Source organism: Dipodomys ordii, unplaced genomic scaffold (genome assembly GCF_000151885.1).
Source record: "Dipodomys ordii isolate 6190 unplaced genomic scaffold, Dord_2.0 Scaffold176, whole genome shotgun sequence".
NCBI lineage: Eukaryota > Metazoa > Chordata > Mammalia > Rodentia > Heteromyidae > Dipodomys > Dipodomys ordii.
In genome coordinates this window covers 581824-598645 of record NW_012267392.1, presented here as the reverse complement: position 1 = coordinate 598645, position 16822 = coordinate 581824, and the positions used below count along the sequence as shown (strand labels likewise).

General features: G+C 46.8%; 1 protein-coding gene across 1 annotated transcript in view; it reads left to right on the top strand.

The window, feature by feature from the left end:
- The first annotated feature begins 3057 nt into the window (after positions 1-3057).
- The window catches only part of LOC105998886 (rho GTPase-activating protein 22-like), a 121018-nt gene continuing 107253 nt past the window's right edge, over positions 3058-16822 (top strand). The window contains exon 1 of the mRNA XM_013033720.1: positions 3058-3271. Coding sequence (XP_012889174.1) covers positions 3148-3271 — 124 coding nt within the window. The 5' untranslated portion in view covers positions 3058-3147. The remainder of the gene's footprint in view (positions 3272-16822) is intronic.

The window sequence follows — 16822 nt, the reverse complement described above, 5'->3', positions numbered from 1 at the left end:
CCATCCGCGCAGCGGCGTCCGGGAGGAGCAGCACCATGCTCCGCCGGCGTCGGGCCCCGGGCGCTGCCCGCCAAACGGCCACTGGGGGACCCCGGGCAGAGCCAAGGCCACCTCGCGGGGTGAGGGGCAGCGCGGCCTCCAGGCCCCGGGGAAGGAAGAAGGGAGGAGCCGACAGCGGGGGAGACACCTGCCACCCCCCCCCAGGTGAGCAGGCCTGGGCCAAGCAACGCAACACGGAGGGGGGGGGCTAGCTTCCCTCCCCCCCAGGACCCCTGAAGCAGGGGGGCACGAGCAGAAGGGTCAGAGGGTGTGCAAGTGGCTAAAAGCACAACAGAACAAAACAGGGCTGTGCGTCCATGCTTGGAAGATAGGAGTTCAAATCCCCACCTCCCCTCAGTCACGTGATGCTGTGTGACTTGGGGTGCCTTGCAATTCCCCTGGGATAATCACCCCTTTCCAATAAGTGGGAGTGGTGGTTAACGTCTGCAGTGGGGTGATGTGGGGTGCAGGGGTGTGAGTCCAGGCGGGCTGATGGCCAGTGCCAGCTGGGCTGCTTCGGGCTGAGTCATCTCCAGACAGGCCTAGGTCTGTCCAGCTCTCCTCTGGGACTGGACATCTCCCCCCCCACACACACACACCAGCACCCCAGCACCACCATCCCCCCAGCTGAGCCAAACTGGGCACCCAGTTACTGGGTGAAAGCTCAGTACATCCTGCTTCTGAGCCTGCCCCGAAGCAAAGGTGGCTTTGTGGTTGGTTTGGGTTGGGTTTTGCTGGTTGGTTGGTTGGTTTTTGTGCCAGTCCTAGGGCTTGAACTCAGGGTGTGGGCGCTGTCCCTGAGCTTTTGTGCTCAAGGCCAGCACTCTACCACTTGAGCCACAGCTCCACTTCTGGCTTCTTTGGTGGTTTATTGAAGAGTCCCATGGACTTTCCTGCCTGGGCTGGCTTGGAACCTTGATCCTCAGATCTCAGCCTCCTGAGTAGCTAAGAGTACAGGTATGAGCCACCATCACCCAGCTAAAAGGTGGATTTTGGAAAGGATGGGGGTTAGTAGTTAGAAGGCATTTTTCTTGTTTCTCTCCCTCTCCGGATTGCACAGTAGTTATGGAATCCATCTCCCTGCCACTCCACCCTGGTCTCAGCACCTCAGCATCTAATCCAGCCCCTACCTCTTTCCTACACCACCTATATGTCTTGTGAGAATCTAGCCCTGCCCAGCGCTTGCCATGACACTAGGCTTAGCCAGCCTGCTCATGTGGCTTACGGTGGCTCAAGGATGGGCTGGTTACTGACCCAAATCAAGGGCTTGAGAAAGAGATATGTTTTCATCTATTACTGAGATTAATTTGCTAATGCTTGATTGTCTATAGTCATCTCCTACGTGTTTTGTTAAATTTTGTATTTCCATATATATACATATATGGGATATATAGTCTCTGATGTTAATGGCTCACACCTATAATCCTAGTCACTCAGGAGGTCTAGATCTGAGTATCAAGGTTCAAAGCCAGCTCAAGTAGAAAAGTCCAATACCCACCAACCAACCAATAAACAAACCAGAGGTGGAGCTGTGGCTGGTAGAGCTCCAGCCTTGAGTAAAACAGCTCAGGGACAGCAGCCAGACTGAGTTCTAGCCCCAGGACTGGAACAAAAAAAAAGGTTATACTGGTTTCAAAACCTCTATGTACAACTACTTAAAACTTAAAAAACAAAGAGTGAAGGAGAATGGTGAAAGGGGTGACATTAATGATGCATTGTACTCATAAACTGACATGTTTCGTTGAATGAAAAGAAGGACGAAAGAGAGAGGGAGGAAAAGAAGAAAGGAAGGAAGGAGGGAGGGAGGGAAGGAAGGAAGAAAGGGAGGGAAGGAAGAAGGGACAAAGGAAGGGAGGAAGGAAAGAAGGAAGGAGGAAGGGAGGGAAAGAAGGGAGGAGAGGAGGAAAGGAGAAAGGAAGGAAGGAAGGAAGGAGGAGAGAGGGAGGAGGAAGGAGAGAAAAAGAGGCAGGTCCTCTGCCTATGGAAACACAGAAAGTGTTTAAGCAGGTGACATTGTGCCTGCCACCTGACACACACACACACACACACACACACACACACACACCTCAGGACCATTGCTGATGGTGGTAGATATCAAGATGTCACTTGGATAGCTCATGACAGATTTCTCTCTGTCTTCCACAAGTTTAAATGGTGCTTTGGAAAGTGGAATTGGGCAGCCGGGCCCCTGCAGCCAGCATTCTGGGGCTGGGTGGGGTCTAAGACTGGCCTTTCCTGGCCTTGCTCCCCCACACCTGTGTGGGGACCGAGTCCTCACTTTTCTCAGAGCCACGGTACTACACACTCCCCACAAGGCACCAGCGCATGCAGGACATCACCCTACAAAGCAGTGTGGTCTGCACCTGCTGTCCAGACTACTTAGCAACACAGAGCCCCTTAAATCCAAATCATTGGAAAACTCAAATCAATGCCAGGCACTGGTGACTCACATCTGTCATCCCAGCTATGCAGGATCATGGTTCAAAGCCAGGCTGAACAGCAAATCTGAGAGTCTTATCCCTAAAACCACCAAAAACCCAGAAGTGGAGCTGTGGCTCAAGCGGCAGAATATCAGTCCCAGTCTTGAGGGGAAAAAAAAACAAGTGAAAGCAAGAAGCTGGTACAAGAATAAATCAAATCTAGTAGCTGATCTGTGCCCAGGACTTTACTGTTTACAAAACCCTTCCTTCCTTCCTTCCTTCCTTCCTTCCTTCCTTCCTTCCTTCCTTCCTTCCTTCCTTCTTTCCTTCCTTCCATCCATCCCTCATTCTTTCCTTCTTTCCTTCTCTCCTTCCTTCCTCCCTTCCATCCCTCCTTCTTTCCTCCATCCTCCTGCTGACTCCTGGTCACCTGGTCCCTCTCAGAGGTGGCTGCCATTGCTGTTCCCATTTTATCAATTTGAGGAACCGATACCCATTGGCCTTGTGACTTCCCCCCAGGCCACCCCAAGGTCCCTGGGCTCACTCTCCCCCAGGGACTTGCTCCTTAGCAGCCTTCCTGTTTGAAATCCAAGCAAACAGCAGATAAAGGGCATTCTAAATATATTTCTTTTCTATAGATGCTCGTCTCCCGTTACTGGAGACCAGGAATTAGCGTGTCTGCCTGAGGATGCGGTTGCTTCTTTATAGGGGGCAAAAAAAAAGGATCCAGAAGAAATCCACACAGATTGCCAGCTCCAGGATGTCAGCCACAGCTTCCAGCAAGAGGAAAACCTTTGCAGCCAGATATTTCAGTAAGCATTTTAATTGTCTTATGTGTGGGAGGGGTGGGGTGGAGGAGACCACTCAGTGCCTGGATCCCACCAGGATGGTGGGAGCTGAAAATAGCCATTGTCACCCATGATTGGGGATCTGCCCTCCTTCCGCTCCCGGGCCCTGGCTGGCGGCCCAGCACTGGGCCCTGACCCAAGGCAGCGGTTCTGCCTTTGCCAGAAAAATAGGCTTCAGTGTGGCTGAGGGTGTCCAGGATTTCAGGTTCCCTGGCTGGGGGCTGTGGAGACAGTTGCGCTCTGTAAGGACCATGGACTTTGAAGACTGCTGGCGGAATGATCTAGAACAGTGTGACAGTCTTTGTGAGGGGTCAGGGGGTGAAGACTGGAGACACCGGCTGTCCCCGTCACAAGAAGGTTCTGGGGTCATGTAGGGCCCACGCGCTATGATGTGCAGATGCTGGCCCAAGCCCAGGCAGGAAGGAGCTGGTTGAGTTTGCCATGTAACAAGGTTGCCTGGCACCTGACTCTGAGCCCCAGGGCTGGTAAAGACTGGGATTCTACCCTCTGGCTGAGGAGATGCTATCCATGGTCCCCAAAACCCACTCCATATTAGAATTAGTAAGGGAGACTCAGGCTTGGACAGTCGAGTGCATTTCAGGTATCTGTGTATTTTCTAAGTCCTGGTCAGGATCTCAGAACTTGGACCTCAATGCCCATCTTTGCTAGGTTGGAACCCTGGTGTGTGTGTGTCTGTGTGTGTGTGTGTGTGTGTGTGTGTCTGTGTCTGTGTGTCTGGTGTCTGTGTGTATCTATATGTTAATACTGGAACTTGAACTCAGGGCCTGAGCACTGTCCCCTGGCTTTTTCACTCAAGGTTACTACACTGAGAGTTTGAACCACAGCTCCACTAATGGCTTTTTGCTGATTAATTAGAGACAAGAGTCTCACTGAGTTTTCTGTCCAAGAACTGCAATCCTCAGATCTCAGCCTCTTGAGTAACTAGGGTTCTAGGCGTGAGCCACTGGTGCCTGGCCTGGCTTTTTCAACTTAGGTTTTTGAGGGTCATTCAAATTGTGCCTTGTGTAGCACCTCATTCTTTCAGGTTGCATTGATTTGTGAGAAGTGTTTGGTTTGCAAATGCTTAGGCAGCTTTAGATTGTCCCTGGAAGGCTTCAGAAGAAAGGAATCTCCAGGGCAGGGAGATATGACTCCTCTTCCTCACCTGTGGTCTTTAACTCTCTCACTCACTTGCTTTCTAGCTCTTGCTCGCTCGGTGTCTTGTTTTCTCAGCTGAGGATGATTAGGGCACTTAACCTTAGTGTTCGTTGTTTGTTTTTGTGTTTATGTGCTGGCACTGGGACTTGAACTTGGGGCCTATTGCTCTCGGCTCAGCTTTTTCACTCTACCACTTGAGCCACACATCCATTTCCAATGTTTGGTGGATAATTGAAGATAAGAGACTCATGGATTTTCCTGCCCCGAGTGGCTTTGAACCTCAATCCTCAGATCTCAGTTTCCTTAGTAGCTAGAATACAGGTGTGAACCACTGGCACCTGGCTTGGCTTTGTTTAAACTGATATTTTCAGGGATTTGGGGGCAAATGAAAGGTTTGTGGGGGTGAGTTTGTATGAGCTACTGGGGCCTTATATCTTGCCAAGTGCAGATGCTGCCAGCATTTTCCTTGTAGCAGAAAGCCAGAGCCAGCCAGTGTGGCTTTGTGGTAAGGCTTGTGCTCTGCTCTTGACCAGCATAGGGCATGCCATTCCCATCACCGGCCAGCTCCCAGCTTCCACTGAACTTCCCTGTCAGTCTAGACCTGCTTGGGTCTCTACTCACCACTCCTCAGACTTCCGGACTGCTGGGTCCTCTCCCCAAGACTGATGGCTGTCCCTGAAATTGACCCTGACCTTGCATTCAAGCCCCAGTACTAGCTCGAACAACAACAACAATGGAGTAGGTTTCCCAGTCAGCAGCCGAGAACCAAGCTCTGGCCTCAGGGGAATATTCTAGCTCCAAGCCAGAGGAATTGTATGGTCACATTCTGTATTTATGTATTTCCACAGCCTAATTGATGTGTAAGTGATAAATGATACCCATCATACATGCATGATTCAAGGATGTCAGCTTATTTTCAGAATTATGGAACATCTCTATAGCTATAGCCCCCCTAAGTTTCCTTCCTCCCTGTCTGTAGTGAATCTCCAGTCTGCTGATCAGAGTTCTGTCCTTAACAACCTGCTCTGTGTGTGTGTGTGTGTGTGTGTGTGTGTGTGTGTGTGTGATGTCCTGGGACTTGAATTCAGGGCCTGGGTACTGTCCTTTAGTTTTTTCCCCCAAGGCTAGTGCTCCATCACTTGAGCCATGGCTCTACTTGTAGCTTTTTGGTAGTTAATTGGATATGGGTCTCACAGAATTTCCTGTCCAGAATGTCTTTGGATTGCAATCCTCAGATCTCAGCTTCCTGAGTAGCTAGGATTACAGGTGTGAGTCATCAGTGTCAGGCTAGCATTATTTTCAAGGAAAGGTTTTGCTTCATGCCTGGGGCCAGCCTGAGCTTTGATCTTTCTACTTATTCTTCCTTGAATCTCTGGAGAGGACAGGTATGAACCACTGCATGCAGCCATGGGTTATGATGTTGTCTCTCAACTTCTGTGAACTTTCATGTCCAGGACAGCCTTGAACCGTGATCCTCTAATCTCTACATCGCAAGCTGACAGAATTACAGGCTTGATTTGTATAAATACATGCTTTGGTTCATTCTCTCTGGGTTATTCCATATAGTTGTTTAACTTTTAAGAAACAGTCTCTGTACCAGTCTTCATCCCCACCAACAATATATGAAGATCCCAGTTTCTCTACAACCATGTCAACACTTACAAGTGTATCTTGCACCATAGTGTGGCGATGTAAAGTGCCATGATACTGGGAGTTGATGAGCAATGAATGATGTTGGGTACCTTTTTCTGTTTATTAATTAGATTTGTGTGTGTGTGTGTGTGTGTGTGTGTGTGTCTCCTTGAACAGCATGCTTATTCAAAAACTTTTTGCGAAGGGCTGGGAAGGTGGCTCAGTGGTAGAGTGCTTGCTTTGCATGCATGAGGCCCTAGGTTCGATTCTTCAGCACCACATAAGCAGAAAAAGCCAGAAGTGGGGCTGAGGCTCAAGTGGTAGATAGCTAGTCTACAGCTGAAGAGCTGAGGGACAGCGCCCAGGCCCAGAGTTCAGGCCCCACGACAAAACAAAAAACCCTTTTTGCCTATTTGGGGTTTTTTTGTTTTTTGTTTTTGGTTCGGTCGTGGGGCCTGAATTCTGGGCTGGGCGCTGTCCCTCAGCTCTTCAGCTCAAGGCTAGCGCTCTACCACTTGAGCCACAGTGCCACTTCCAGCTTTTTTTTCCCTTTCTGCTTATGTGGTACTGAGGAATCAAACCCAGGGCCTCAGGCATGCAAGGCAAGTGCTCTACCACTGAGCCACCTCCCAGCCCCTTTTTGCCTATTTGTAAATTGGACTATGTGTTTTATTATTCAAGTTGAAGAGTTCTTTATATCTTCTGGGTTTTACCATATCTGAAAAGTGCCAACATTCTCTCCAGGTCTGTGGCTAGGCTTTTCATTTTCTTAAATGCTGTACTCTTTTTGTGTGTATGTGTGCCAGTAATGGGCTTAAACTCAAGGCCTGGGCACTGTCTCTTAGCTTTTTCACTCAAGGCTGGCACTCTGCCACTTGAGCCACAGCTCTACTTGTGGGTTTTGGGGGGATTTTTAATTGGAGATAAGAGTCTCATACACTGCCCTGCTTGGGCTGGCTTTGAACCATGATCCTCAGATCTCAGCCTCCTGAGTAGCTTACAGGTAGCTCCTGAGTGGATTACAGGTGTGACCTACCAGCACCAGGCCTGAGCTCTTCTTCTAAGAAGACCAGTCCTATTGGATTAGAGCTTACCAGATGACCTCGTTGAATTCAGTCACTTTAGTAAAGGCCCCAAGTCCAAATGCAGGCACCTTCTGAGGTCCTGGAGCAGTAAAGAATCTGTGTCCAGGAGGAGGCCAGGCAGAGCCCTCAGCAAGTGTCTAGACAGATACAGTGCTAGGCCCGCTGCCCATGGGGAACCCAGCGGAAGCCCACACTTACACAGTGCCAGCTCCTGGGCCAAACAAGGCTGAGTCAGCAGCTTTTCTTAGCCAACCAGCTTCCGGCTGTGATTTCTGTTCCCTTCCATCTGGGAGGGACCTGGGAGTCCTGGCACAGCTGTTGGGGAGAGGCTCCCCCTGGTGGCCAGATAAGAAAGCAGAGGGTCAGGAAGGTCATTGACTTCCCAGAGGACAGAGCCACCTGCAGCTCTACCTCTAGAGACATCAAATACACCCTTGGTTACAGACATCAGATCCCATTCCAGAGTCTGTATGCACCCCTCAAACTGCCCACAGTATGACCGGGACATCGGTACTAGCTGGCTTCTCTCAAGTTTAGCTGCTGGGAGACAGTTCTCAAGCCAGTTGCCATAGAAACTTGTTCCTCCTACCTTGGTGGGAGGAGACAGCATCCTGGTAGCCCCAGGAAAAAGTGAAGATGAATGCAGGACCTGGATGTCTGTGGTCATTAGAGAAAGGCAGGTCAGGGATGGATCCTGGACCCATCCATGGATAGAAACTTCCTGAGTGAGCAGAGCTCACAGGCGTGCTGTAAACCCTGCATAAGTACAAATTCCCTTCCACACAAATAGGTTCCTGTTGTTAATCTCTGACTGTGAACTGGGGCCTTGGGGAGTGTGTGTGTGTGTGTGTGTGTGTGTGTGTGTGTGTTCGTGTTCTAGTACTAGGGCCTTAATTAACTTAGGGCCTTCTGCTTTCTCTTGGCTTTTTCATTCAACAGAGACCCTCTACCACTTGAGCCACACACATTTACTTGCAGCTTTTTGCTGGTTAATTGGAGATAGAAGTCTCATGAATTTGTTTCCCCAAGCTGGCCTTGAACCTTTATCCTCAGATCTCAGCCTCTTAACTAGCTAGGATTACAGGCATAAGCCACCAGCGTCTGGCTCAGAATTGTTGTTTTATACTGGTCCTGAGGATTGAACTCAGGGCCTGGACACTGTCCCTGACCTTTTATGCTCAAAGCTAATGCTCTACCAGTTAAGCCACAGCTCTACTTCTGGCTTGTTAGTGGTTAATTGGAGATAAAAATCTCAGATTTTCCTGCCCAATCTGGCTTTGAACTGATCCTCAGATCTCAGCCTTCTGAGTTGCTAGTTATACAGGTATGAGCCACCAGTGCCTGGTTTGGTTTTTGTTTTGTTTTGCTTTTTTTTTTTTTAAACGATGTAGCACAGTGGTGACTCTGGGCACAGGAAGTCCACAGTTAGGGCCTGGCATGCCTACATGTGTTACATGTTCACGGAAGGAAATGCAGCAGCACAGGAGTGTGCAAAGCCGAAATAGTTCCAAACCCCCATCCTGTTCTGTAGAAATAACTAACTGCTTTCCTCTCCAGATGCCTTGACACAAATGTGCACCTTCCCTGCTGGTACAAACGCACGTGGAGTGGTAGCAGGCCAGCCTTGGAGAGCCCTCTCTCCCAGCTGTGCCTGGCCCCTGTGGGACTCAGGCAGGCAGGAGGCTGGCAATGGAGGAGGAACAAGGAGATGACTCACAGGGGCATCTCTCCACTTAGCTCTCAACTTGGGATAGGCTTTCAGGGCTGCCCTATGTTGGGGCTAAAAGTGAAGCCTCTGTACCCCCCCCCCACAGTGGCCAGCCATCAGGAAAAAATTCCTAACAGAGGTGAAGACTGAGGGCCAGACGTCATCAGCTGACGGTTGGCAGCACCAGCACCCCCTTCGGGCCATTCTTCTATTGCTTCTGTTACCCACAATGCAGTGGGTGCTTTTGTAAGCAGCCTGAGCTCCTAGAAGCAGACTGGGGGGTGAGGTGGGGCGCGTTCCTCTTTGTCACCATTGTGACTGGATGGCCATTGGGTTGTGGCTGCCTCTGCCTCTGTAGCATGCTTCTCTCTGCTCAGATTCCCTAAGCTGATGAGGTGGGAAAGTGACCTTTGACCCATTATGATTAGCCCTGCCATTGATGAACCAAAGACCTTGGCTCCAATGGGTCATACAAACAGGGTGGGAAACGAGAAGGACCTCAGGCTTGGTGGTTATAAATGTGTTCTTATGTGTATTTCTGAGCTCTGTCTTTACCACCTGCAAAAAAAAAAACAAAACCCTTTAGCTGGTGCCAAGGAGCCTAGAGTTTCTCCTATTCCTTCCTGTAATGTTTTCAGGGTGTCTGCTTTTACTTTGAGATCTTTGATCCATTTGGAGTTGATTCTGGTGCAAGGTAATACATAAGGATCTACCTTTATTTTTCTACAAGTAATTAACCAATTTTGCAAGCACCATTTACTGAAGAGGCTGTCTTTCTTCCACCCTATTTTTTTGGCTCCCTTATCAAAGATTAGTTGGCTATAGGTCTGCGGGTTCATTTCTGGGTCTTCAGTTCTACTCCATTGGTCTCAGACCTGTTCTTCTGCCAGAACCAAGCTGTTTTTATTACTATGGCTTTGTAATAGAGTTTGAAGTTTGGTATTGATATTTCTCTAGCACTGTTCTTTCTGCTATTTTTTCACTATTCTGGGTCTTTTATTGTTCCATATGAATTTTTGGATTGCTTCTTCTATTTCATTGAAGAATGAGGTTGAGATATTCATGGGTGTTGCACTGAATTTGTAGATAGCCTTTGGCAGTATTGCCATTTTCACAATGTTAATACTCCTAACCCAGGATTGTGAGAGGTATTTCCACTTCTTTAGTTCTGCTTTAATTTCCTTTTTCAGGTTTTTAAAGTTTTCATCATAGAGGACCTTCACTTCTTTGGTTAAGTTAATTCCTAGGTATTTTATTTTTGTAGGGGCTGTTACAAAAGGAGTTGCTTTCCTGATTTCAGCTGTGCTCTTCTTGTTATTGGTGTACAGAAAAGCCATTGGTTTTTGATGGTTACTTTTATACCCTGCTATTTTGTCAAAGTTTTGCATCAGTTCAAGGCCAAAATTTTCATAATAAAAATCCAGAAACACAACAAATCAAAGAAAGGTTGACAAATGGGATCGCATTAAACTGCAGAGCTTCTGCATGGCAAAGGATATAGCTAGCAAAATCAATAGAAAGCCCAGGGATTGGGAGATTTTCACTAGCCACACAACAGACAAGGACCTCATATCTAAAATAATCTTAGAACTCAAAAATTAAATCCCCCCAAAACAAATCCTCAAAGAAACAACAGCCCAATAAATAAGTGGGTTAGAGACTTAAAGAGAGACTTTAAGAGGAAATAAGAATGGCCAATAGACACATGACGAAATTCTCAACTTATCTGGCCATAAAAGAAATGCAAATCAAAACAACATTGAGAATCTACCTCACCCCAGTTAGAATGGCTATAACCAAGAAATCTAATAACAACTGATGCTAGAGAAGATGTGGCCAAAAGGGAATCCTACTGCACTGTTGGTGGGAGTGTAAACTTGTTCAACCACTTTGGAAAGCAGTATGGAGATTCCTCAGAAGACTCTACATAGAGCTCCCCTATGACCCAGCAATCCCACTTCTGGACATTTACCCAAATAACCACAAACAAGGCCATACTAAAGCTATAAGCACATCTGTGTTTATTGCAGCATTATTCACCATAACTACAAAGTGGAACCAACCCAAATTCCCCTCAGTTGATGAATGGATCAAGAAAATGTGATATATATATATATATATATATATATATAATTCTATTATTTCATCAGAAAGAATGATACTACCTCATTTGTAAGGAAATGGAAAGACTTGGAAAAAATCATATTAAGTGAAGTAAGCCAGACCCAAAGAAACATAGGTCCCATGGTTTCCCTTATTTGTAATAGTTAGTATATATCTAGGGTAATCTTAGCAGATGAGCAGAACAGCTCAATAGCTACATACATATAACCATATAAGATAATGCTAAGCAAAATAAACTCTAAGACATGGATACAAGAGGTTTTTCATTGTTATTGTTTTTAATGTACTATATGATTTCTTGTTTCTTTTGTGTGTTCTTCCCCCCTATGGTTTTTCCCTGTTGTCACTGTTTTTGATTTTGGTTCCCTGGTATTGTATATGTGTTTATCTGAATTAGGGAAGGGAAAGGGAACAGCAGAAGGGTGAGACAAAGGACAAATGGGGAACCAATACAACAGCAATATTCACAAGACATTATGTTGGAAATGATCTGTACAACTTGGGTGGGGAGTTGAGGAGGGAAAGAAGGAGAAAAATGAGGGAGGCAGTAACAAATTCCACAAGAAATTACTTACTACCCTACTTATGTAACTGTAACCCCTCTGTACATCACCTTGACAATAAAACAAATAAAAAAATAACTTTAGCTGGGCCCAGCACTGGTGGCTCATGCCTATAACCCTAGATATTCAGGAGGCTGAGACCTGAGGATGGTGGTTCAAAGCCAGCCTGGGAAGGAAAGTTTATCTCCAATTAACTACCAGAAAACTGGAAGTGGTACTGTGGCTCAGAATGGTATGGTGTTAGCCTCGAGCAAAAGAAGCTTAGGCACAGAGCCCAGGCCCCGAGTTCAAGCCCCACGACCCAAAAACATGTTAGCTGGTGTTGCATGCTTGTCATCCTAGCTACTCAAGAGGCTGAAATCTGAGGGACACTGTTCACACACAGCCCCAGGCAGAAAATATCTGTGAGACTCTTATCTCTAATTAACCAATAAGCCAGAAGTAAAGGTGCAGTTCAAATGAAGCAAGAGTGAGAGGCCCTGAGTTCAAACCCTGATACCAGGATGGGAGAAAAAAAATCCTTAATCCTTTAAATTTGCTAACAGAATCCAATGCTCTAAGCAGAATTGGAGACCTCTGGACTGGTTCGGGGTGTCTGCGTGGAATGGGAGAGCCCACAAAACACAAGCCCACATTACTCTGGTGTGTACAGATGATTTAGAGTTGTGTCCTTGTTCTTGCTATGGAAACAGATAGGAGCCCTCTAGTGGTCCCCAGTCTGGCTTTGCTGGCCCTGGTCAGTGGCCTGGTGCATGCATGTATTTCTCTTTTCTCACTTTATACGGGAGAAAACCAACTACAGGAGGAAAGTCTTAGTTCAGCTCAGGCTTTCAGAAGTTCTAGGCCATGGGGAGAGTGGGGGATAGGGAACATAGCAGAACAGCTCACAACACAGAGCCAGGAAACAGACAGTGAGCCTGCCTTACTCTCTAGATTGCTCCATTTTCCCCTCTGACCTACCCAGATCCCTAAGGACTGGTGCCCCACCCCCATTTCTAAGTGGTCTTCTCTCTCCTTAGTTCATCCTCTATGGTAACCCTCAAACACTCTCAGAAGAGTGCTCTACAAATCTAGGCACTTCACAATCTAATCAAGTTGAGGATAGAGATTGACTACCACACACACACATACATACACACACACACACACACACACACACACACACAGATACCACATCCCTCTACCTCAGAATTAACAAAGCAGTGTTGGGCCATCCAGGATCCTGACACCTGTCCCACATGGAGAGTGCTAACAATGGAACATGAGCAAAAGGCAAATGCCCTGGGCACAGCGGGCTTCTGGCTGTGTCAGGCCTGGTTCTGAGCCCTGGAAAGGCAGAACCAATCTGAGCAGAGTGGTAGGTCTTGCTCCAAATTCAGACACATGGAGCCTTTTGCAAAAGACAAAGGTTCCCCTTGCAGGCTGAGGCAGCCCTACACCCTGCCTACATGGCTGGTTCACTAAGAGCCTGGTAGCTCAAGTGAGCTCCCCACAGTCCTCCTCAGCAGGGCTTGAGGGGCTCAGCCCCACCCAGAGCCAGGGGTCAAGGTGAACTGGAAGTATTTATATCCCAGGCCTTCACCTTGGTATGGCAAATAGACATGAGGAAAGTCAGAGAAAGGAGGTTTATTATGGGGCAGCCTTGGAAGATGGCACTTCAGTACATCTCCAGCCATCCTAGCTGTCTTCAGGTATACAGACATTTGCCTTTACAATTAAATAGGGAGAATCAGCTACTCATGAAGCTGAGATCTGAGGACTAAGGTTCAAAGCCAGCCCAGGCAGGAAAGATCATGAGACTCTTATCTCCAAGTGGAGCTGTGACTCATGTGGTAGAGAGCTAGCCTTGAACTTAAAAAACTCAGGGATAGCACTGAAGCCCTGAGTTCAAGCCCCAGTACATACACACACACACACACACACACACACACACACACACACACACACACACACACACTGATGAATAATAGAAATATACATATCCTAATATTAGGATGCTTTGCTTCCCATGGAGGAAGAAAAACTACCCCAATCATGACTGATTTCAGGAAGTGGGATTTTATGACCAGTCTGACTTCTTCCTGAGAAATGTCAGAGCAAATGAGTCACAGAGAGACTCTGTGCCAGGTTCCCCTTTCAGGCTGTGTTCCTGATCATACTCTTCCTGTGGCAGTTTCTGTGTCCACCCTGTGCCCATGTGGAGATTGGACACAGATGCTTCTTTCTAACCCTCTTTTATTAGTATATGTGAATTGTACAAAGGGGATTCATTGTAATATCTCCACATATGAATGTCATGTGCTTTGCTTAAATCCACCCTTCTCTGCTATTCTTTCTCTAGTATTATTTCATCATTTTATTTTGATGCAGGCATGTGAAATACTTGTATCATATTCATCCCTTTGCACTGGCCTCCCTAAGTAGCCCAGCCATGCTTTTCCATGTGTCTTCCTGTCTTTTGAGGTCTAGGTTTAACATGTGAGAGACAGCAGGTGAAGTTTACCTTTCTCCATCTGGCTTAGTTCACTTAACATGCTGATCTCCAGTTCCATTCATTTGCCTGTAATTGTCACAATTTCATTCTTCTTGATAGCTGAATAATATTCCATTGTATAGATACATTATATATATATTTTTGAGGGGGGTCCGGTTGCGGGGCCTGAACTCTGGGCCTGAGTGCTGTCCCTCAGCTCTTCAGCTCTACCACTTGAGCCACAGTGCCACTTCCAGCTTTCTTCTTTTTGCTTATGTGGTGCTGAGGAATTGAACCCAGGGCCTCAGGCATGCAAGGCAAGTGCTCTACCACTGAGCCACCTTCCTAGCCCCTATATCATTTTTTGTCTGTCCATTCATCACTTAATGGACATGTAGCCTGGTTCCATAGTTTGGCCATTATGAATAGTGTTGGTGTAAATGTCAATAGGTGTGCATGTATCTCTCTTGTGTGCTGACTTACATTTCCTTTGATATATCACACAACACACACACACACACACACACACACACACACACACACATCCTGCCTAAACAGGAAGTTGGTGATAGGTCCAGGTTATCTTCTGCTTCCAGGTCATCCATTTGCTTCCAGGTGCTGTGAAGGGAGAGAGGTGTCCCCTTACCTGGACCACCCAAAGTCTAGTGAGCTCTTACAGTCCATGTGTTGTCTTTTCGGCAATCTGGTCTCTCCACAACTGCTCCAGATCCCAACCCTCCGCCCACCTGCTTTCACGAAGTTGCTCAATAGCTCAATCATTCATCTAACTAATAGTTACTAAGGCCATACAGGAGATGACATCTTTGTTTTTGTTGTTGATTTTGAACTCAGAATCTAGCATTTACTTGGCTTGCTCACTTGGCTGGTACTCTACCACTTGAGCCACACCTCCACTTCTGGCTTTCTGGTGGTTCATTGGAGATAAGAGTCTCACAGCTGTGCCTGCTTGGGTTGGCTTCAAACCTTGATCCTCAGATCTCAACCTCCTGAGTAGCTAGGATTACAGGTCTGACCTACTAGTGCCCAGCTTGAAGTTTAACCTCCTTTAATCCACAGAGCATCCCTGGCAGGAGACATTAATACTGAACTGCCTAGCTGAAATGACCAAGACATAGAGATGGAACAGTGTGTCTAACCATTCAGCTGTGCACTAAGGGTGCCAGATTTTTATTCCAGAACTGTCTGACTCCACGCTCACCTCTCTGTGATAGCCAAACTGTTGCCCATGAATTCGCAAGCAGAAACTCAGAAAAACTCGGTCACATGTTAGACACTAAGAACATTAGGGCAGGGTGCCAGTGTCTTGCTCCTGTAAACCTAGCTACTCAGCTGTTATTTTCAGGTTTCAATGAACGTTATGTTTTCAATAATCAAAGGTAATATAGATAGTCCCTGAATTAATGATGGTTCTACTTAATGATTTTTTGACTTCATAGTGATATGAAAATGGTACCTATTCATTAGAAACCATATCATTTTCTGTGTGCATGCTGGTACCAGGGCTTGAATTCAGAGATGGAGTCTCCTGGACTATTCTGTCCAAGCTGGGTTTGAATTGTAATTCTCTAGGTCACAGTTTCCTGCATGCACACAGAAAATGGTATGGTTTCTATTGAATAGGTACCATTTTCATATCACTATGAAGTCAAAAAATCATTAAGTAGAACCATCATTAATTCAGGGACTATCCATATTACCTTTGATTATTGAAAACATAACGTTCATTGAAACCTGAAAATAGCAGCTTTTTGGGACAATGTCTTGGGAAGGATAAGCCAGCTTGTTTCCTCTCTGCCTTTCTTGGGTTGTTAATGGCTGCAAAGACCACTGGTTTCTACTCATTGGAGGTGTATGTTGATTCACATGCTTGCACATATTCTTATATATGTCTATGCACGGCACTGTGTAAAGGTTTTTTCCACACACAACTCTCCTACCTTAGCAATGCCCATCTAGAATAGGTTGGGTGGAAATCATGGCCTCCATTTGATCAACAGAGAAGCAGCTTCAGAGACAGATGTTAAAAAGCTTGATCAATGCCACTTAAGTCAAGAAAAGCAGAGCCCAAAGCCATACTCACTTCTGGCTCTTTGTCCTCTTACAGCTTCCCACTGGCTGATACCACGGGGCTATTTCCACCCGGCCATGGGCATGGCTGCCATCTTGCTTTTTGTGTGTGTGTGTGTGTGTGCTGCTGGGACTTGAACCCAGGTCATGGGCATGCAAGGCAAATGTTCTATCACTGAGCTACATTTCTAGGCCTGTCATGCTGTACATAGAGCATTTATCACCTCATACTTATCATAACCCATGTTCCAACTCAATTTCCAACCTCTGTATACTCTCAACAGAATTATCTTGCCCCACTTGGAAGCAACACTGGAGAGGGAACTGGGAGCTGGGGTGGGATGGTGAAGGAGTCCATGGCTGTGGGTGGAGAAAGGGATGGGGTGCTGTCACAGAAACAACGAAAAGTCTGTGGGGTGAAAAAGTGTGTACCACCCTTTGGTGGTAGATAGATATTTCTGATGGAGTTACACATTAAAATCAATACTCCTGCCAGGCACTGGTGGCTCACGCCTGTAATCCTAGCTACTCAGGAGGCTGAGATCTGAGGATCTTGGTTTGAAGTCAGCCCAGGCAGGAAAGTCTTGAGACTTTTATCTCCAATTAGCCACCAAAAAAGGTAGAAATAGAGCTGTGGCTCAAAGTGGTAGAACACTAGCTGTGAGCAAAAGAGTACAGGCACAG